General features: G+C 39.8%; 1 protein-coding gene across 1 annotated transcript in view; it reads left to right on the forward strand.

The window, feature by feature from the left end:
* plxnc1 (plexin C1) overlaps positions 1–21851 on the forward strand; it is a 343692-nt gene that overhangs the window by 274701 nt on the left and 47140 nt on the right. The window contains exons 10-21 of the mRNA XM_072241163.1: positions 549–638; positions 2679–2766; positions 7365–7426; positions 8845–8984; positions 10655–10843; positions 13449–13533; positions 13671–13862; positions 13962–14117; positions 16775–16880; positions 17803–17904; positions 19957–20066; positions 20204–20263. Of these exons, the coding sequence (XP_072097264.1) occupies positions 549–638; positions 2679–2766; positions 7365–7426; positions 8845–8984; positions 10655–10843; positions 13449–13533; positions 13671–13862; positions 13962–14117; positions 16775–16880; positions 17803–17904; positions 19957–20066; positions 20204–20263 (1380 nt within the window). The remainder of the gene's footprint in view (positions 1–548; positions 639–2678; positions 2767–7364; positions 7427–8844; positions 8985–10654; positions 10844–13448; positions 13534–13670; positions 13863–13961; positions 14118–16774; positions 16881–17802; positions 17905–19956; positions 20067–20203; positions 20264–21851) is intronic.

The following is a 21851-nucleotide window of genomic DNA, read 5'->3' on the forward strand; positions in this document are numbered from 1 at the left end:
TTTGACATAGAAGGTGGTGGGTAATTGAAGCTGTAGATATGGTACAGTCACAATGTTTAAATGACATTTAGACAGGAATATGGATATCAAATATTTATGGGATACAGACTAAAGGCAGGCAAATGGGACTAGCTCAGATAGACACCTTAGATGGTGAGGACAGGTTGGGTCTAAAAACTATAGGACTCCATGAGAGATGTGGGCAGCTCTGAAAATTCAGATCCCACCAAAGTATGTGCAATGAGTGTTTTTTTTCATTGTCAGGACTGGACCAAATGTGCTAAACAAACTAGAGTGAAACATTCAGAAATGTAGCATTAATGAAATATTTTCAAAGAAGCTTCATTCTGAACGTACAATGAATGCGTGAACTCTACCTGACCATTTTTTTTCTTTTTCTGCACTACTTATTTAATTTATGCTTATTGTAATTTGTGCTTTTCATTATTATGTATTGCAATGTTCTGCTGCAGCAAAACAACACATTTCACAACATAAGCCAGTGGTACTAAACCAGATTCTGATTCTGATATTACAATGCTTTACAGAATTCTACCCTGAAATGTATATTTAATGGGACAGTTGAATACGAAGCCAAGTGGGTTAACGATTGTGCCATCCAGTGCCCCAGGCCTCAAGTAAGTAGAAGTTCTTGCAATTAATTAAATTTCTTCTGATTAATTTTGTGTTTCTTTATCTTTCCGTGTTACACTGTCAGAATCAACAGACTGGGCAAGTGGACACAACAGCAGCAGATGCAATTGAATCTGTGGTAGTGTGAAAGAATGCATTTTGGGGAGGCAATCAGGATAAATATAGAAATACTGCACAATATGCATCAAAACCGGGATGGTGGAATGTCTTTTCACAGCTCTCTGTAGCAGAATCGATGGGTAAATTAGGCAAGAGGCGGATCATGGAACAGGAGGGTAAAGGAACTTGTGGAAATCAGAAAAGTTTGAATTAGGCCACAGACAGAGCACTGTTTAAGTTTGATCATGATAGAGAGGCTGGGGCAATGATTGACAAGTGTATTGTCTGGGCTGAAAATGTTCAGTTGTTTGCAAAAATTGTAAAAGCTGGATCAGTTTTCCTTTAGCACAAATGAGAATGAGGGAAGATTTAACTTAGGTTTATAAAAATATGAGAGACAGGTCTAGACAGAACAAAAGTTAAGTATCTATTTCCTTCAGCAAAAAGGTCAATTAACTGAGCTAGTGAGTTTAAGTTATCTGAGAGAAGAATTAATGGCAATTTGAGAAAAATAAAGAATAGTAAAAGGCTGGAACACTGAGTAACTCCCATTATATTTACAAAATAGTTGATGACCACTTAAAAGCAGTGGCAAGAAGGCCCGTGACAGAAAGATCATGAGTACCATTGGCTTATGAAGACTTTTTCTCCAGGCTTGGGCATGAGGATTTGAATGATCTTACTCTATGCTGTAAATTAACATAATCCCTTGAGAGATAATGGAACATAGTGATCACAATAGAATGTTTAAGATTGCAATTGGGAATTATCTGGCAGTGATAGAAAATGGTGTCTTAGGTTGGAACAAGGAAATTGTGTGGAAGTTAAATAATTAGATATATTAAAGTACAAGAACATTTTTAAAATAAATAGATAGGAAAAGAGCTGGAGACAGGGGGAAATAAATCCTTATAAAGATAACCAAAAAGGTCAAAGAATAGATTTTCATAAAAGTCAAAACAAGCAAGCAACTATAGAGGTACCATGTCTTAATTAAGAACTAAAGAAAAGATTGAATTTAAGGAATGACACACTCTCACGAGTACAAAATTCCCCCCGCCACATAATTTTTCACATCCTACCTGCTTTTCATGAAATATATTTCAAAAGCTATAATCGTAGAGATTTTCAATAGGGAAACAGGTCCCTTGGTCTGATGAGTCTAAACTGTCAAGATGAGTAATCCTAATTTATTCTCCCCAGATTCCCATCAACAACCCCCCCCCCTCATATTTTACTACTCACCTACACACTAGGGAACATTTCCAGGAGCCAATTAACCCATACATCTTTAGGATGTGAGAGAAATCTGGAAGAAGCCTATGTGGTCCAAGGGAGAATATGCAAACTCCACACAGACAGCACCAGAGGGTATGGTCGAATTAGGCCTGCTGAGGATGTGAGGCAGCCGAACCAATAGCTATGCCACAGTACCAGCAAATATTGCTAATAATGTCTCCAAGAAATACTCCATTTGGTCTCCCTAATGGACAGAGCGATCTTGTCAAAATCAGGAACACATTCGAAGAAATGTATAAATTTATCTTTAGGTCATTGTGACTCACAATACATGAAAAAAGGCAACAACACATTCACAGAATATTAGACTGATTATCTGTTCATTATACCAGGGTTCAGCACATTTGGCCCCTGGCCCATTTGTTGTTGACCCTCTAAACTATGTCCTGTCCTATAGAGTGTTCATCCACGTTCCACGAGCAATTGTAATGTTCACAGCATTAATAAATCTCCTTTCCAAAGTCTGAGGGACCTGTTTTTGCACGGGTCAGTAATTCTGTTGGAATTCAAGATTTTGCTGTTTTAAAAGTAAATGTACAAATTCACAAATGCTACACGTCATTAATGCAGCCTCCTGTGTCTTAAGTGAACACCAAAGTCAATTAACCCTATGTTTTCAATTGCAGTTTGTGGAGGAAAGGAGGATACTTCCTGTGAATCTTGCCCATGTGGCAAATTCCAAAAATATTATTGATAATCCAAACAATATTACAGGTAATTAAATGTTCATTGTTTATACAATACTCTTTAAATACCAATAACAGTAATATGGTAAATGTTTCAAATCTTTCTGTGAAGTTCACCTTCTGCTGCTTTCTATAAAGAACATCTAATCTATTAAATTCATATTGGATTATCAGAATCGGATTTAACATCACTGGCATATGTAGTGAAATTTGTTAACTTTATGGCAGCAGCAATGAAATACATGATAAATAAATATAGGGAAAAACCTGATTTACTGCAAGTATATATGTGTTTATTAAATAGTTAAAATAAGTCATTCAAGAAAAAACAGAACTAAAAAGTAGTGAGTTAGTGTTTATGGGTTCAATGTCCATTTAGAAATCAGATGGCAGAGGGGAAGAAGCTGTTCCTCAGTCGCTGAGTGTGTGCCTTCAGTCTTCTGTACCTCCTTCCCAATGGTAACATTGAGAAGACAACATGTCCTTGGTGGCGGGAATCCTTAATGATGTCTTGGACACTTCAGAGGCTAGTACCCATGATGGAGCTGACTAATTTTACAAATTTTTGCAACATATTTCAATTTTGTGCAGTAGCCCCCCCCCCCCACTTCCACCTCCACCCCATACCAGACTGTGATGCAGCTGGTCAAAATCAGCCATGATGGAATGGCAGAGTAGACTCAATGGGACAGATGGCGTAATACTGCTCCTTTATCTTATATAATTATAATTTCAATTACAATGCAACAACTGCTTCTTCCCCAGTCCCACCAGGTTCTTGAACAACCTGAAAAACCTTAACATTACCTCAGACTGTAGAGTTTTTTTTGTCTCTATCTTGTTTAATTTGCTGTTTATTATGCTCAAGTTCAAGTAATGTATACTGTAATTTATATTACATTTATGTTAACATAGAAACATAGACCATAGAAAAACTACAGTACAATACAGGCCCTTTGGTCCACAATACTGTGCTGAACATGCACTTACTTTAGAAATTATCTAGGATTACCCTTAGCCCTCTATTTTTCTAAGATCCATGTACCTATCCAAAAAAGACCCTATTGTATCCACCTCCACCACCATCACCAGCAACCTATTCCACACACTCACTACTCTCTGTGTAATAAATTTACCCCTGACATCTCCTCTGTACCTACTTCCAAGCACTATAAGACTGTGCCCTCTTGTGATGGCCATTTCAGCCCTGGGAAAAAGCTCTGACTATCCACACGATCAATGCATCTCATCATCTTATACACCTCTATCAGGTCACCTATCACCTTCCATCGTTCCAAGGAGAAAAGGCCGAGTTCACTCAATCTATTCTCATAAGGCATCCTCCCCAATCCAGGCAACATCCTTTTAAATCTCCTCTGCACCCTTTCTATAGCTTCCACATCCTTCCTGTAGTGAGGCGACCAGAACTGAGCACAGTACTCCAAGTGGAGTCTGACCAGGGTCCCGTACAGCTGCAACGTTACTTCTTGGCTCCTAAACTCAATCCCACGATTGATGAAGGCTAATGCACCGTATACTTTCTTAACCATAGAGTCAACCTGCACAGCAGCTTTGAGTGTCCTATGGACTCAGACCCCAAGATCCCTCTGATCCTCCACACTGCCAAGAGTCTTACCATTAATACTATATTCTGCCATCATATTTGACCTACATAAATGAGCCACCACACACTTATCTGCATTGAACTCTATCTGCCACTTCTCAACCCAGTTTTGCATCCTATTGATACCCTACTGTAACCTCTGACAGCCCTCCACACACATGCCCAACCTTTGTGTCATCAGCAATTTACTAACCCATCCCTCCACTTCCTCATCCAGGTCATTTATAAAAATTACAAAGAGAAGGGGTCCCAGAACAGATCCCTGAGGCACACCACTGGTCACCAGCCTCCATGCAGAATATGACCTGTCTACAACCACTCATTTCTTTCTGTGGGCAAGCCAGTTCTGGATCCACAAAACAACGTCCCCTTGGATCCCATGCCTCTTTACTTTCTCAATAAACCTGGCATGGGGTACCTTATCAAATGCCTTGCTGAAATCCATATACACTGCATCTACTGCTCTACCTTCATCAAAGTGTTTGTCACATCCTCAAAAAATTCAATTGGGCTCGTAAGGCACGACCTGCCTTTGACAAACCCATGCTGACTATTCCTAATCATATTATGCCTTTCCAAATGTTCATAAAACCTGCCTCTCAGGATCTTCTCCATCAACTTACCAACCACTGAAGTAAGACTCACTGGTCTATAATTTCCTGGGCTATCTCTACTCTCTTTCTTGAATAAGGGAACAACATCTGCAACCCTCTAATCCTCCGGAACCTCCCTTGCCCCCATTGATGATGCAAAGATCATTGCCAGAGGCTCAGCAATCTCCTCCCTCATCTCGCACAGTAGCCTGGGGTACATCTTATCCAGTCCTGGAGACTTATCCATCTTGATGCTTTCCAAAAGCTCCAGCATATCCTCTTTCTTAATGTCTATATGCTCAAGCTTTTCAATCTGCTGTAAGTCAGCCCGACAATCGCCAAGGTCCTTTTCCGTAGTGAATACTGAAGCAAAGTATTCATTAAGTAACTCAGCTATCTCCTCCGGTTCCATACACACTTTTCCACTGTCACATTTGATTGGTCCTATTCTCACATCTTGTCCTCTTGCTCTTCACATACTTGTAGAATGCCTTGGGGTTTTCCTTAATCCTGCTCACCAAGGCCTTCTCATGGCCCCCTCTGGCCCTCCTAATTTCACTCTTAAGCTCCTTCGTGCTAACCTTATAATGTTCTTGATCTCTGTCATTACCTCATTATTTGTACCTTTCATAAGCTTTTCTTTTCTCCTTGAGTAGATTTACAACTGCCTTTGTACACCACGGTTCCTGTACCCTACCATCCTTTCCGTCTCATTGGAACGTACCTATGCAGAACGCCGCGCAAGTATCCCTTGACATTTGCCACATTTCTGCCGTACTTTTCCCTGAGAACACCTGTTCCCAATTTATGCTTCCAATTTCCTGCCTGATAGCCTCGTATTTCCCCTTATTCCAATTAAACCCTTTCCTAATTTGTCTTCTCCAATGCTATGGTAAAGGAGATAGAATTGTGATCACTATCTCCAAAATGCTCTCCCACTGAGAGATCTGACACCTGACCAGGTTCATTTCCCAATACCAGATCAAGTAGAGCCTCTCCTCTTATTGGCTTATCTACATATTGTGTCAAGAAACCTTCCTGAACACACCTAACAAACTCCACCCCACCTAAACCCCTTGCTCTAGGGAGATGCCAAACGATATTTGGGAAATTAAAATCTCCCACCATGTCAACCCTGTTACTATTACACCTTTCCAGAATCTGTTTCCCTATCTGCTCCTCAATGTCCCTGTTACTATTGGGTGGTCTATAAAAAAACCACAGAGACTCTGTAGAGAACCACTCCATGACTTCCTCCTATTCTGCAGCTGTGACAGTATCTCTGATCAACAGTGCCAAGCCCCCATCTCTTTTGCCTCCCTCCCTGTCCTTTCTGAAACATCTAAATCCTGGCACTCTAAGTAACCATTCCTGCCCCAGAGCCATCCAAGTCTCTGATATGGCCGCGACATCATAGCACCAAGTACTGATCCATGCTCTAAGCTCATCCACTTTGTTCAATATACTCCTTGCATTAAAATAGACACATCTCAAACCATCAGTCTGAGTGTCCCTTCTCTATTACCTGCCTATCCTCTCTCTCACACTGTCTCCAAATTTTCTCCATATGTGAGCAAACCGCACCTTCCTCCATCTCTTCAGTTCGGTTCCCACCCCCCAGCAATTCTAGCTTAAACTCTCCCCAATACCCTTAGCAAACCTCCCTGCCAGGATATTGGTCCCCCTCGGACTCAAGTACTTTTTGTACAGGTCACAACTGCCCCAAATGTGGTCCCAGTGATCCAGAAATCTGAATCACTGCTCCCTGCTCCAATCCCTCAGTCACATATTTATTCTCCACCTCATTCTATTCCTATACTCACTGTCACGTGGCACAGGCAGTAATCCCAAGATTACTACCTTTGTGGTCCTGCTTCTCAACTTCCTTCCTAATTGCCTGTAGTCTGTTTTCAGGACCTCCTCCCTTTTCCTACCTATGTCGGTATCAATATGTACCACGACCTCTGGCTGTTCACCTTCCCACTTCAGGATATCGTGGACACCATCAGAAACATCCCGGACCCTGGTACCTGGGAGGCAAACTACCATCCGTGTTTCTTTCCTGCATCCACTGAATCACCTGTCCGACCCCCTAACTATAGAGTCCCCTATTACTGCTGGCTTCTTCCTTTTCCTACCCTTCTGAGCACAGGGCCAGAATAAGGACAAACAACTTGTTTGTCCTTATTCTGTTGTGTTTAGCTGTGCTGCAGAAAGCAATTTTTCATGGCAATTATACTGTGTGTGTATGTCAATGACATCAATAACCTTGAACTTGAAACTTGTTAGATTCTGTTAAAATAGAAATATACCTTTATAGTAGATTTTGCATCTTAACCCTTACTGCTGAAACTTTATCTTTCTTTAACTGCATTTTCACATTCCTAATGTTAATTTTCGTTTTAACAGTCTACAGTTGTGATGTCCAGAAGCCAAACTGTGTTTTCTGTACACCAGAAAGGAATTGCACGGTAAAGAATATTGGTTTTTATTGATAGCTAATATTTGAATTGTGCAACTAAAACATTCAACTAGATCTTGCATTTTGTTGTTCAGAGAATGACACCATGTTTACAGATGAAGTGAAATAACTACAGATTTCAGTTATCCCAAGGCAAAATACTAGATATTGGAAATGAAATAGAGATGCTTGAAAATACTTTGCAGATCAAGCAATATTTGTGGAGACAGAAACAAGATTAATATTTCAATAGGACTCTTCTTTCTGGCATTCATAGCAAGAGGATTGGAGTACAGGAGTAGGGAGGTACTACTGCAGTTGTACAAGGCCGTGGTGAGACCACACCTGGAGTATTGTGTGCAGTTTTGGTCCCCTAATCTGAGGAAAGACATCTTTGCCATAGAGGGAGTACAGAGAAGATTCACCAGATTGATTCCTGGGATGGCAGGACTTTCATATGATGAAAGACTGGATCGGCTAGGCTTATACTCTCTGGAATTTAGAAGATTGAGGGGGAATCTTATTGAAACGTATAAAATTCTAAAGGGATTGGACAGGCTAGATGTAGGAAGATTGTTCCCGATGTTGGGGAAGTCCAGAATGAGGGGTCACAGTTTGAGGATAAAGGGGAAGCCTTTTAGGACTGAGATGAGGAAAAACTTCTTCACACAGAGAGTGGTGAATCTGTGGAATTCTCTGTCACAGGAAACAGTTGAGGCCAGTTCATTGGCTATATTTAAGAGGGAGATAGATATGGCCCTTGTGGCTAAAGGGATCAGGGGGTATGGAGAGAAGGCAGGTACAGGGTTCTGAGTTGGATGATCAGCCATGATCGTACTGAATGGCGGTGCAGGCTCGAAGGGCCAAATGGCCTACTCCTGCACCTATTTTCTATGTTTCTATGTTTGTATGCAGGGTCATCAACCTGAAAATTTAACCCTTTCTCTTTCCATATAAGCTGTATGCCTGATTAAATATTTCTAGGATTTTTTGTTTTATATAAGGTTTCATTATGTGGGAGGCAAACTATTTTAACTATTTCTGAGTTTTCCATAACTCTATGTTTATTTTTCTTGTGATTATTGGGATGGGAAACCATTGTTCAAGAGCCTAGATGGCTCCATTTCTTTCCTACCATCCTTCTCCTGTTGACAAGCCTGTGGAATATTTTTAGTTCATTCCATTTTTTCCCATGCTCTCTCTTTGCCCCTCTTATTTCTTTGTCCACTTCCACTTTAAAATTTACATGATCAACCCAGTTCTCACCTATGTTAACAACTGGTCATCAGTCATATAGATTTTTTTCTGATCTGTTTTAGTCTATATTTTTTGGTTATTCACTGAGTTCTGACTTTCATTTTGTTATAGCTCATTCTCTTAAACTATGGCATCTAAGATGGTAATTTTAAAAAATTCTTCTTTTGATAGGAAACAATTGTTACATATATAAATCCAGACCGTGTGGGTCCATTTGGAAAAAGCACATTGAGCATTATTGGGTCAAATCTCAATGTTGGACTAAGTGCTACCCTTTATGTCAATGGGATGGCTGATAATATTGCATACAAGTAAGTGAAATTATTCACAGGCTATAAATAACACAGTGAATCTTTCTGAATGGGGTGAACTTGTCAAGATTTTAACAAATATAGCATGATTAAACAAAGTTCAGGTAATCAGATATGTGTAATGAATTATGATTATGCCGTTCATTAAAGTAGATTTAAAGATTTAAAGCTTAAAAGAGGTATTTATTTGTCCATTGTGAACCTTTCATTATTGGAAATCGTCACTTTATTTCACTTTTAGTTATTATAGATCTTCCAACATTTAAAGATAAAACAGTTAGTTTTATTTGTCATGTACATCAAAATAAACAATTAAATGAATCATTTGCATTAAATCAAATCAGCGAGGAGTGTGATGGGCAACTCACAAGTGTTGCCCACCTCTGGTGCCAAGGTAGCATGCCCACAACTCACTGACCTAACCGCAACATCTCTAGAATGTTGGAGGAATCTGGAGCACCCTGGGGGAAACCCATGCGGTCATGAACAGAATGTACAAACTTCTTAAAGACGCAAACACGAGGAAATTTGCAGATGCTGGAAATTCAAGTAACACACACAAAATGCTGGTGGAACGCAGCAGGCCAGACAGCATCTATAGGAAGAAGCACAGTCGACGTTTCGGGCCAAGATCTTTTGTCAGGACTAACTGAAAGAAGAGATAATAAGAGATTCAAAAGTGGGAGGGGAATGGTGAGATCCGAAATGATAGGAGAAGACAGGAGGGCGAGGGATGAAGCTAAAAGCTGGAAAGTTGATTGGCAAATGGGATACGAGGCTGGAGAAGGGGGAGAATCATGGGAAGGGAGGCCTAGGGAGAACGGGGAGGGAAGCACCAGAGGAAGGCGGAGAGCAGGCAAGGAGTAATTGTGAGAGGGAAAGAGAGAGAAAAAAAAGGAAAAAATAATAAATAAATACATAAATAGATAGATGGACAGATAAATAAGGGATGGGGTAAGAAGGGGAGGAGGGGCATTAACAGAAGTTGGAGAAGTCAATGTTCATGCCATCAGGTTGGAGGCTACCCAGACAGAATATAAGGTGTTGTTCCTCCAACCTGAGTGTGGCTTCATCTTGACAGTAGAGGAGGCCGTGGATAGACATATCAGAATGGGAATGGAACATGGAATTAAAATGTGTGGCCACTGGGCGATCCTGCTTTCTCTGGCAGACAGAGCGTAGGTGTTCAGCGAAATGATCTCCCAGTCTGCATCGGGTCTCACCAATATACAGAAGGCCGCACCGGGAGCACCGTCGCAGTATATCACCCCAGCTGACTCACAGGTGAAGTGTCGCCTCACCTGGAAGGACTGTCTGGGGCCCTGAATGTTGGTGAGGGAGGAAGTATCCTTAAAGACAGTGGCAGGAATTGAACCCCATCACTGACTACTGGTGCTGTAAAGCAATTGTGCTAACCATTAGACTACCATGTCACCACACGTAGGCAACTTCTGGGTCATGTTCTGACACAGGGTCCACACCTAAAATGTGAACTGCTCTGTTTTGAGTATTTCCAGCAATTTCAGTAGTTTGCTTAATCTGCTGAAAAAAAATTATTCTTAGTCCTAGATATGCAGATTTTTCTCCTGTCAAGCACAAAATGTTTTTAAAAAATGATGAATTTGACATGATAAAATAGCTTTGCTTTATATTGACATTTCCTCTTCCAGATCAAACAATTGCATAATTGAGAATAGCACGCTGGTGAAATGTATATTACCTGAGGCAATCCACGGCAAAAAAACTGTGTGTTTGTTGTATGACTCTGAAAAGGACTGTAGTGCTAACAGAACTGCTTTACTGGAGTATGTCACCAACATCCATGTTACAAGCATTCACCCAACAGTATCCTGGCTTCGGTACGTATGGCAGCAACATGAACAAGTGACGGCACTGGCGATAGTACATTATCAGTTGTTTCAAATCCTTCTCTGAGATGGGGGAACAAAAACACACAGACATCTTGAGAAAGTGAGGAGGAATTGATCACTGGTCAGCACAATCACAAACATGTTATTGGTGATTTTGATTAACTCCATTTTAGTATTGTGGCAAGGGTATGGATTTGGAAAGTGACAATTTCTCCATGGACCTTGGTGGTAAAGGGAGTTTGGAGATGGGGCAGAAGGTTGCCAGATTTGAGGAGGCAAAAGTAATTACTGAGGAGAGGGCACATGACAGAAAGAATGAGGGGGCAGACTGACTGCAAAGAAAGAATGATTAACAATGTTATCTCACATGGTGGTCAAGCAGAAACACTGGTGATAAGCAGTTCAGTGCAAATAGGGTTGAGGAGCAGGTGTAGGGTTTTATGGCTTTCTTGACCTGAAACAAAAGAAGGAAGCACCAGACTGAGCTGTCTGAGTTCCAGATTCTAATGACTACCTTCATGAAGTCATCCAACCTGTGTAGATGCAAGATTCAAGTTTACTTGTCACATATATATCAAAACGTAGTGTGAAATGCATCATTTGTTTGAACAACCAACTCACCCAAAGATCTGTCTGGGCAACTTGCATGTGTTGCCCACACTTTCCAGCACCAACATAACACGCCCAGAGTGTTCGGCAGAACACAGAACACAATAGACTGGAACACATCATGCAAGAAAACAACAACAGCAAAACAAGCCCCGATCCTCCTTCCCGCTCATCCGTGCAGATATGTTGTCCTCTTACACCAGGACAGGTCATCGTCTTAGCTCTCTAGCCTCTAATAGACTTGGATTCAGACTGGAACTTGCAGACATTGGTCTTCCACTTTCCCAGTGGAAGTTGAAGAGGAGGAGGAAGGTGATCTTCTCACCTTTCCCCCCAACATCTGACGCTGAATTCACCTGAGAGCAGCTCAGTTGCTTGAAACAGCTCCTTGATGCAAACCTGGGGTCTAAGTTTTTTTTTGCTCATTCTATTGCCATGGATAAGATAGTGGTGGGCTGCCCTCTTTAATGATTGAGTGGTGAAGGTGCTCCTGGCTGTCATTGTTTAGGATATATTAAAGCTGATATATTCATCAGTATTTAAATCTAATGCACAAGCAGACAGAGTTCAAGCCTAATTCTGTTTAAATATATCCAACATTGAGCAACAGAATAAGCTTCAATTACAGAAGCTATTTGATGCCCTAACACCTGACTACAAATCTTTCTGGATCTTTACAGTGCAAAGAAGAAAAAAGTAATTAGCTGGAACATTTGTGAGCTTTGATTATTTCACATACAGGCAGTTCTGTTCAGTGATTTAATTTGGATTTCCTTAATGCTTCATCTGTTGAGGTCATGGCCCAGAGTTAGTTGGTTTTTAAGTATGTAAGCATGGTTTTGGGGGCAGTGCAGGGAGTTAGGGGACAAGTTAAGGTTTAGGGATGGGGATGAGGGGAGTTAGAAGTAAGGGATGGTAGAAATCCAGTGATGCCTGTGGACGGATGTCTAGTTGACAACCACTGAGACGTGGGTTATAGATCTCTGTGGTCAATGACCAAGGTCAGCAGGTTCTGTGGACAAGGGTTAGTGGCCCACTCAAGTTGGCGAGTCCTGGATCAGAAGTCCGTGTGAGCAGGAGGCACGAAGACCGGTCACCCCCCGCCCCCCACAAAGTTGACATGTCTCAGGGTCAGAAGTCTGTGCGAGTCCAAAGTTCAAAGCCTTGTGATTGGCAAATTCTGGGGTTGATACCAAAGGTCTTTTCCAAAGGTCAAAGACTGAAGTCAGCAAGTCCTGAAGTCAAGGCCTGATGATTGAACCCTTTGGTTTGGCATGTCTGGAAGTCAGACACCTAATGTCGACAAATGAGAGAGTCCGAGCCAGGTAGCCCCAGAAGTAGTCTGTACTGGAGTTGGAGACCTGTCTGTGTGTGTGAGTGGGTAGGTGGGTAAGTGGGAGAAAAGGAGCTTGTTTTGCTGGTATTGTTGGTTTATTTTTGCTGATTGTGTTGTTCTGCTGAACATGATCTGCATGCAGTGTTGGCGCCAGAATGTGTGATGACACTTGCGGGCTACCTCCAACACATCCTTAGGTTGTTTTGGTTGTTAGTGCAAACAATGCATTTCACTGTATGTTTCAATGTACATATGATAAATAAATGAATCTGAGGTGTTTATTTATTGAAAATTTCTGTTCATTGTTATTATATTCTTGACAGAATTAAGACAAAAGCAAACGTTACACTAATCTGTTCAGGAGTATCCCATTGTTAAATATTAGACAGAAGGCTATAATCATCAAAAGATGAATTACAATACTCTAATGTTCTATGTCAAATAGGGGAATTTTATGTTACACAGGGGAATCTCACATCAAATGTCAGACACTACACAAGAAGAAGCCATTTTCAAATATCAAACTGACCTATACAGGAAAATCCCAATGCCACACCTCATTTTCACAATGTATGGGAACACCTCACCATTCTCTATTAATATTTATCTGTTGTTGAAATCTTGATTTCTCATTTCTTTTTATTACAGTGGAGGCCGAAGAATGAAGATAAGAGGCAAAAATGTAGATGTGCTTAAAGAGATGAAGATAACTGTAGATCGTAAATCTTGGATTGTGAGTTCATTTTGTTTTCATTGACCGAGCCATCTTGTTCCTGGGTGATGACTCATTCTTTAGATCATGAAGTTACAATGTAATTTATAGGAGAACTCCATTTGTTCCACATATTAATGTTGTCTGTTTTTGGATAGAATTGTTCAGCTGATAATGGGAACTGGACCTGTGAATCACCACCTATCAAAACTGGGGCTGCAGGGAACCATTCAGTATATTTTTTCATCCCTGGACCTGAGCAGCAAGTCTGTCTAACGTACCAAGAGAACCCTAAATTTTACAACTTTACAACAACTGTCAATGAGAACCAACTCCTGATAACTGTGATGGTAAAATGTATTTCATTTCTTCACATACTAAACTCCATTGCTCACTTATTTTGAGATTCTCTCTAACCTATTTCTTCATTTAAATTATTGATCTTACAGCGAAAGGAAGATAAATTACAACTTTCCAAAAGTGAACTTAAGATATATGTTCCCAGGGATGAGGCTGATCCATTAGAATGTGAAATTAAGGATGTGACGGAAGATAAAATAAAATGTGTATTAAACACATCGGACCCTTCATTCTCAAGAATAGAGGTATGCTCACAGGTTAGGTGTTTCTGCCTTATTTTAACACTGAGATCAATTTGTTGCAGTATACTTTAGCAGGGATGTAAGCCCCTGAAGAGAAGATTTACCAGAATGAATGTAAGAAAGGGAAGGGAGTGATTAGTCAATCTGGGATTGTTCTTCCCAATGCAAAGGAGATCAATATGAATATTCAAAATTGTATGAAAATTTAAAGATAGATAAGAAAAAAGTGCTTCCAGTGCCACAAAGTTGAATAAGAAAAGTACACAGACTTAAATTAACTGCCAAAAGAACTGGGGCTTGTTAGAGGTTTAGAATATTTTAATTCAATGAGTTGTGGTTACAGTTGTGGAAGAGTGGATGCTAACTTTCAAAAGGAACATGATTTCTTTTTGAAAAGAAGAATTTAAGGCATAAAAAGTGAAATGACAGAGAAATTATAAAGCTTTGCAAAGAGCTGGTGCAGACATTATGGGCCATGTGGTGTATTCTGCATTACCTCGTTGTAATATTGAGGGGTCTATTTTGTAAATATATACATATATATTTTGTGTTCAGATACAAAGGCTATTTAATGTTAATTGTGCTTTAAATCAAAAATAATGGAAAGAAAGCTGATAGGAGTTTTGAGCCATACAGAACAAGAGAAATAATATGAGCACATAGATAAATAAAATTGAGAAACGGCAATGGTTTTATGGGTTTTGTCTCGAGGACAGAAAGTACAAGAGTGGGAAGAGAGTATCTAACATAACAGAAGTGATGCTCTCACCTCTGAATTTGATGGAAAGATACTGACCTGAAATATTTGTTCTGCTTGGCCTGCCCAGCAATTCCAGCATTTGCTGCTTTATTTCAGATTTCCAGCATCTAGTTTTTTGTTTCAGGATTTCTCTGGACATAGCTGTATGTTACTCTCAATCCCCTAAACCATTGTGCAATAATTTAGTACTTGAATGCTCGAGTGAAAATGAAGAATGAGACTAGAGGATGAACATCATCCCAGGTAGACCAATGATAATCAACCCTGTTCTTTCCTTTGAATGCCTGCACTTCGGGCATCCTCTGTAAGAAAGTTGTATGTCTTTGCCATAAGTGTGTGTATTTCCTCCGGGTGCTTCGGTTTCCTCCCACAGAATCAAGACAAAGAGGACATCTGTGGGTAGGTTAATTGGTCATTGTTTTGTGATTAGGCTAAGGTTAAATAGGCAGGTTACTGGGCGGACAAGAGAAAATCTGCAGATGCTGGAAATTCAATTAACACACACAAGTTGCTGGAGGAACTCAGCAGGCCAGGCAGTGCCTATGGAAAAGAGTACAGCCGACATTTCAGGCCGAGGCCCTTCATCAGTACTGTAAAGTGAGTCCTGATGAAGGGTCTCGGCCTTCATCAACTTTCCAGAGGAGAGAAAAGAACCTTGTGTCATTATCATTATCATCACCATCAGGTGCCATGCCCAGTTTCAGCTTTGACTGCCATGGCCCACCCACTCCTGCTTCAGGTCAAGTGGATCAATTCATTGGTATTCATTTCCAGTTCTCCGGCTGCTGTCTCCATCATCATTTGTCTTTGTCTTCCTCTTGCTTTCTTCCCTTCAATCTTTCCCATAGTTACCGTGCATTCTAATTCCTCTTTCCTAATCACATGTCCAATGAAGTTACGTTGCCTTTTCATGATCTCATTCATTATTTCTCTTTTTGTGTTTACTCTGTTCATGACATCCTCATTAGATATTCGTTTCGTCCATGATATTCTTTGCATCCTCCTCAAAAACCACATCTCTGCTGCTACAATTCGTTTCCTCATGTTCCTAGATATTGTCCAACATTCTGAGCCATATAATATAACTGGATAAACATAACATTTCAGTACTCTGAGGTGGGTTGTCACATCTAGTTTAGTATTGGTTAGTATACTGTTCATTCTCATAAAGGTGTCTTTTGCCATCCCTGTTCATCTTTTGATGTCCATGTCGCACCTGCCATCTGATGTCACCCTAGTAGCAAAAGTTCTGTACTTGTTTTACGTCTTCACCGTTTATTCTCAGCCTGCAGATAGGATTCTCCTTCTTTCTGGATATCACCATACATTCTGTCTGTTTGCAATTGATAGATAGACCCATTTTTGCACTTGCTTCAACAATTACATCGATTAAATTTTGTAGTTCTTCCTCTGTACTTGCAATTAACACAGTGTCATCTGCATATCTGAAATTAATGATGTTTTCAACCCCCACTTTGATTCCCAAGATGTCTCTTATTTTTTGTAATATTGTTTCACTGTACACATTAAATAAATCAGGGGAGATTATAGATTATTGTGTCATTATAGATCTTTCTAAATATTATGCATTTTATTTGAAGTCCTGGAAAAGAATCTTGCATTACCCAACTCTGGGAAATAAATAATCATTTCAAGGAATAATTCTACACTTCTGTAACCTTGGTCTAAGATGTGGGAAAGAATTCTGCACCATTCTAAATTCTAGAGTAAAACCCTGTGACTTTCCGAATTTCTGAGAATCCTGAAATATTCTGAACTGTGAACCCCGTGGAAAGAACTTAGATTATTGTGAATTGAGTGGTGCAACCCTTGATGTTATCCTTAGTTTACATCTGGTCTTGTTTTCTATAAACATGTTACAGTTACGTTTTCTACTTAGGTGAGATATGGAGAATACATTGATCATGTAATTAATGCATCTGTCAGCAAAATTCCTTACATCGCATTAGCTGTGATACTTACTATGTTGGTGCTTTTCATTGCCAGTAAGTATTTAATGTGCAATTTTAAATAATTAAAGCATTTCTGTTGAATAACTGATTTCTTTTGGTGCTCTCCCCGTTATTGTCTTCTCTCTCTGCCTCTTCTATTGGCAAGATATGGTGTAAAGGGAAAGAGGTAGGGATGGAAATGAGGGTGAAATGGACAAATGGACAGAAGGATGGATGAGCTGAACTGAATGATGGAAAGAAACTGGATGGATGGATTGAGGGTTTAACAACAAATTGGTGAATAGGGAGAAGGAAATGGGTACTGTCTATAAATGCACAGTGATTTTGCAATTAAGGATTTGGGAATTATTTATTGATAGGGTGTGTGTTATTTTAGTTGGTCAAAAATTAGATTCACAGAATGACATGGGATGAAATAAATATCCATAATAAGATTCAATGAACAGGAAATAAAAATACAAATTCTGGGTGAACTCAGCCAGTCGTCTGTGCAAAGAGAAACCAGTTAACGTTACAGTTCTGATGAAGGACTTTCAGCCTGAAGTATTAACTGGTTTCTCTTTCCACAGATGCTGCTTGACTAGGTGAGTTCTTCCAGCAGTTTCTAGTTTTGTTTCACATTCATGTATATGCAGTTGTTTTTGTTTTTAGATGTAGGGGAATTCAGCAGAAAGACAGCAGCATTAGATGTATTTTTAAAAAAGCTTTTCATAGGTAAAGAATTGTGAAAAGAAATCTGGTTTTACTATGCTAAATTCTGTTCTATAGTTTATTATTTGTGAAAAATAGAGCTTTGCTTTATCTAGATCAATTCTTTGTGCCACAAATCAGTCAACATCTTGAATAGAGAACTATGAAACTCCTGGTTTTGGGATAGCTCCTGCTGTTGCTGTTTTTATTTGATTTACGTAGTTTTCTTTGATTCATAGTTGTTCAAATTATTTCTTTTCTTTAGTTTATTATTATGCATCTCATCGGAAAAACAAGCAGTTCTCACAGAAATTAGAAGCCCAAATGGAGCTTTTGGAAAATCAATTCAGGTCTCAGATTCGAGAAGGTACTGGCAAATGTTTAATGCTTAACACTTTAATATTATATTTAGCATTAAGTTAGCAAACATATTTAGCAAAATAGGGGACAAGCTCTCCTCTACAATCACTCTGAGCACCAGTGCCCCACAAGGCTGTGTACTCAGCCCCCTGCTGTACTCACTGTACACTCATGATTGTGTAGCCAAGTTTCCATCGAACTCAATATATAAGTTTGCTGATGTCACCACAATTGTAGGCTGTATCTCGGGTAATGATGAGTTTGAGTACAGAGAGGAAATTAAGAACCTGGTGGCATGGTGCAAAGACAATAACCTATCCCTCAACATCAGCAAGACGAAGGAAATGGTTGTTGACTTCAGAAGGAGTAGCGAACCGCACGACCCAATTTACATCAGTGGTGCGCAAGTGGAACAGGTCAAAAGCTTTAAGTTCTGTGTGGTCAATATCACAAATGACCTGACTTGGTCCAACCAAGCAGAGTCCACTGCCAAGAAGGCCCACCAGTGCCTTTACTTCCTGAGAAAGCTAAAGAAATTTGGCCTATCCTCTAAAGCCCTCACTAATTTTTATAGATGCACCGTAGAAAGCATTCTTCTAGGGTGCATCACAACCTGGTATGGAAGTTGTCCTGTCCAAGACCGGAAGAAGCTGCAGAAGATCGTGAACACAGCACAGCATATCACACAAACCAATCTTCCGTCCTTGGACTCACTTAACACCGCACGCTGTCAGAGCAGTGCTGCCAGGATAATCAAGGACACGACCCACCCAGCCAACACACTTTTCGTCCCTCTTCCCTCCGGGAGAAGGTTCAGGAGCTTGAAGACTCATATGGCCAGATTTGGGAACAGCTTCTTTTCAACTGTGATAAGACTGCTGAACAGATCCTGACCTGGATCTGGGCCGTACCCTCCAAATATCTGGACCTGCCTCTCGTTTTTTTACACTACCTTACTTTCCATTTTTCTATTTTCTATTTATGATTTATAATTTAAGTTTTTACTGTTTACTATTGATTTGTACTCCAGGGAGCGCGAAGCACAGAATCAAATATCGCTGTGATGATTGTTTGCTCTAGTATCAATTGTTTGGCGACAATAAATTAAAGTAAAGCATTACACAGTCTGTGATAATAAATGTAATACAGTATATTTGAGTCTTTTACCATTCTATTTTTATCAATTCCATTCTGGATGCTACTCGGATCTATGGAAATCTTTGAATATGATGGGAAAATATGTTGTCCACGTTCCAAGAATAGAAATATTTTAGACATTACTCTGGGAATTAGGTGTTTCTGACATCCCTGATACAGATACAAAACAGGTGTTAAGTCTTTTGTAAGTGAAATTACTGGCTTGCTCTGAGCCAGCAACATAATCACATTCACAGGGGTTGCTGGTACATAGAAGTCAAGTGATTTGCCTGAAGCGTTATCTCAAAATGAGAGCCCTTGACTTTCAGCTTCTCATCTAAGGACATACTGTTACAATAGAAGTCCAAACTTGGGAGTCTTCTTCACTTGAGAGTGAAATTCAGTCATGATCTTCAAACCCCAGTATCAGCCAAAATGCAAGTTCCTTAAGCAGCCCCTTATCAATATTTAAATAAGAACTTTGCCTGCGGTTTCAGCTGCTGTATTGGAAGGCTGTGGCTGGTTTATAGATTTTTATCTATTCTCTGGCTTACAGACAACTGCTTATGAAAACATCTTGAGCAAACGCAAAGATCAAGGAGAGATAAAATGTGTGAAAAACCTTTCAGAATTTATGTTGGAGAGGTTATGTTTTCTCTTATATTTGAGGCAGTATAATGCTATGCAGACGGTACTCTAAGGAGGAAGATAATCTCTGGGTAACATTAATAGTGAGGTTCTAAAGTATTGAAGCAGATTAAAGCATAATCTAATGATGTTTAAGATGAAATATTGGTGGGGCTGGAGACAAATTGTTTATTTTTAGGGGAAATAATTTAAAATATAAAAATAATATGGGTAAAAATTCCTTCATTGACAGAGTATGTTGTAGACATGTTGAAATGTTTGTTTTTTTTTTAAGGTTTCATTGAACTTCAGACTGAGGGATCAGATGTGTACCTGATAAATGATTATAATAGTATCCCGTTCTTGGATTATAAACATTTTGCTATAAGAACATTCTTCCCTGAGGTAACATTTATAACTTTATCTCTCCAAAAGTGTTGTATTAACTAGACAACAGCAAAACCCTTTCAGTCCATGATATTTTGTTATGTTAATGTACCTCAATCTTAAGGTATTTTGTCCATTTTTTTATATATTTCCAGTCGGCAAGTGAGCATAATGAAATAAAGTTTGTCAAAGATCTTATCAACACAACACCTCAGGTAAACTTTATGTATATTAGCATTTGTTGCTTTGTGAAATCACGGCCTAAAATTATTGCTGTATGGATAAGCTGCTCCTGTTCTTTGTGCCATAAAATGATGCTGATGAGGCCAATGTGTGATTCACAGACTTTACCAAGAGATGCTTGAAGGGCCAGGTGGGTGATTAGTTCAGGAAGTTGCTTGCTTCTTCCACTGTTTACATTCTGTATAACCTGATGAATGAACTTAAGTTTCTTTATGCCATCCCGAATGCTCCTTCTCCATTTGGAGTGGTCATGGGTTACAGATTCCATATATAACCATATAACAATTACAGCACGGATACAGGCCATCTCGGCCCTTCTAGTCCATGCCGAACTCTTACCCTATCCTAGTCCCACCGACCTGCACTCAGCCCATAACCCTCCATTCCTTTCCTGTCCATATATCTATCCAATTTAACTTTAAACAACAACATCGAACCTGCCTCAGCCATTTCTGCTGGAAGCTCTTTCCACACAGCTACCACTCTTTGAGTAAAGAAGTTCCCCCTCATGTTACCCCTAAACTTTTGTCCTCTAACTCTCAACCCATGTCCTCTTGTTTGAATCTTCCCCACTCTCAATGGAGAAAGTCTAACCACGTCAACTCTATCAATCCCCCTCATAATTTTAAACACCTCTATCAAGTCCCCCCTCAACCTTCTACGCTCCAAAGAATAAAGACCTAACATGTTCAACCTTTCTCTGTAACTTAGGAGATGAAATCCAGGCAACATTTTAGTAAACCTCCTCTGTACTTTCTCAATTTTATTTACATCTTTCCTATAATTTGGTGACACAATACTCCAGATTTGGCCTTACCAACACCTTATACAAATTCAACATTACATCCCAACTCCTATACTCAATGCTCTGATTAATAAAGGCCAGCAATCCAAAAGCTTTCTTCACCACCCTATCCACATGTGATTCCATCTTCAGAGATCTATGCACCATTATTCCTAGATCCCTCTGTTCTACGGCATTCTTTAATGCCCTACCATTTACCATGTATGTCCTATTTTGATTAGTCCTACCAAAATGTAGCACCTCACATTTTTCAGCATTAAACTCCATCTGCCATCTTGCAGCCCACTCTTCTAACTGTCCTAAATCTCTCTGCAAGTTTTGAAAACCTACCTCATCATCTACAGCTCCACCTATCTTAGTATCATCTGCGTACTTACTAATCCAATTTACCACCCCATCGTCCAGATCATTAATATATAGTACAAACAACATTGGACCCAGTACAGATCCCTACACATCGTCCTCCAATCTGACACACAGTTATCCACCACTACTCTCTGACGTCTCCCAACTAGCCACTGCTGAATCTATTTTACTACTTCCATATTAATGCCTAACGATTGAACCTTCCTAACTAACCTTTTGTGTGGAACCTTGTCAAAGGCCTTACTGAAGTCCATATAGACAACATCCACCGCCTTACCCTCATCAACTTTCCTAGTAACCTCATCAAAAAATTCAATAAGATTTGTCAAACATGACCTTCCACGCACAAATCCATGTTGACTGTTCCTAATCAGACCCTGTCTATCCAG

This window comes from Mobula birostris, chromosome 23 (genome assembly GCF_030028105.1).
Source record: "Mobula birostris isolate sMobBir1 chromosome 23, sMobBir1.hap1, whole genome shotgun sequence".
Classification (NCBI taxonomy): domain Eukaryota; kingdom Metazoa; phylum Chordata; class Chondrichthyes; order Myliobatiformes; family Myliobatidae; genus Mobula; species Mobula birostris.